We start from the raw sequence: 1410 nt of genomic DNA, 5'->3' as shown, positions 1-1410 counted from the left end.
CATTGCTTTCTGTCCACTGGGCCAAATGATCACTCTCTATGTTGATGTTATTGTTAAGTGCCATCGAGTCGCAGGTGACTCATAGCAACCCTACGAAGGAATGTCCTCAACACTTGTATGTCTTTCATCCTTTCTCCAGGTTCATAGGGTTTCCAGAGGCAAGCTATTACAGAAGTGGATGCCACTCCTGCTTCCAAGTTTGTTTTAATCGAGGAGCTCCACCCAACACTGTCAGCCATGGGTAACCAAACCACTAGTATCTTTGTTTCACAAAATCAGCTGCCGAGAATTTAATTTTAATACAGATCTGCTATGATTTTGACTGTAGCCATTACCTACTGGGTTTCTGTCAACTGTTTTCTATTTATGGACTTACACCATCCATGAGCGGTTTCCACTAGTACGGTTACATCTATACAACACCACAACCCCTCCCCCGGCCCCCCAGCTCTGAAGGTAAGCACACGAGACTGACTAACTGGTCTATTTCCAAAGAATTTGAAGTCGAGCTGTAGAGATAGAGCTGATGAATCTGACTTTGGACCAGCAGTAAATGTAAGAGCTGGGGCTGTTGGTGCCCACATCGTCTGTCCCATGGGCCAGGAAGCAGAGGGAAGCAGCCGACAGTGAAAGAGAAGAGACCTGAGGAGGAGTAGAGAATGGAGGTGGAGGGTAAAGCAGTGGTGTTGGGGTCCTAGCTCTGCTCATTGCTCAAGCTCAGCTGCAGCGCTGTCCTCGAGGTCCAAGGCTAGTACCTACAGCTTTAGTGCACATTTCTAATTTCTGATTTTTAAGTTTTCTTTCACCCCAAAAAATCCTATCTCAATCACCTTCTCCAATTCTACACACCACTTGTCTCTCTCACCCTGTTCTTTCTCTGAATGTCCTTATTTTGTTCTCTTTCCTTTTTCCATCATCCATATTCCTCCGGAAGATAGAAACCCATCCTGCACCCACAATGAGAACACCTACCCTGGTGTCTGGCATGACAGAAAAAGGAAGAAGGGAGCCAAGAAGACAGATTTTTCTTACTTTGACATGTATTTTCACTGGAACTCTTGAATTGTGTATCCCCAGAAATGAGCTTGTATCCAGAGGTGCAGTGACACTGGAAACTGCCTTCAGTATTCAGACATTTAGCATTTACTCCGCAATATACACTAATGGGTGGTGCACATTCGTCAATGTCTGTAACAAAAAAGGATAAATTTACTTATTCAGTTAAATGACTTTACGTGACTGTACTGCATGCCAGAACTGGTGCCCCTTTCTCCAGAGAGCTGATCTTGTTGCCATGGAAATGCAGCTTAGGTACAGGTTGCCTTTGTCTTTCCTCTCCTCTTTGACTTTGTTGTTATGTGCCATTGAGTCGCTTGCAGCTCATAGCGACCCTATGTACAACAGCCCTAA

At 44.8% G+C, this 1410-nt stretch overlaps 1 protein-coding gene across 1 annotated transcript in view; it reads right to left on the bottom strand.

Annotated features, from left to right (window-relative positions):
- EMR3 (egf-like module containing, mucin-like, hormone receptor-like 3) overlaps window positions 1-1410 on the bottom strand; it is a 160609-nt gene that overhangs the window by 103954 nt on the left and 55245 nt on the right. The window contains exon 4 of the mRNA XM_006900808.1: window positions 1020-1188. Within this exon, the coding sequence (XP_006900870.1) occupies window positions 1020-1188 (169 nt within the window). The remainder of the gene's footprint in view (window positions 1-1019; window positions 1189-1410) is intronic.

The sequence above is a fragment of the Elephantulus edwardii genome, unplaced genomic scaffold (assembly GCF_000299155.1).
Source record: "Elephantulus edwardii isolate Elephantulus edwardi_28Jun2011 unplaced genomic scaffold, EleEdw1.0 scaffold00296, whole genome shotgun sequence".
Taxonomy (NCBI): domain Eukaryota; kingdom Metazoa; phylum Chordata; class Mammalia; order Macroscelidea; family Macroscelididae; genus Elephantulus; species Elephantulus edwardii.
This window is presented reverse-complemented; position numbering and strand designations above follow the sequence as displayed.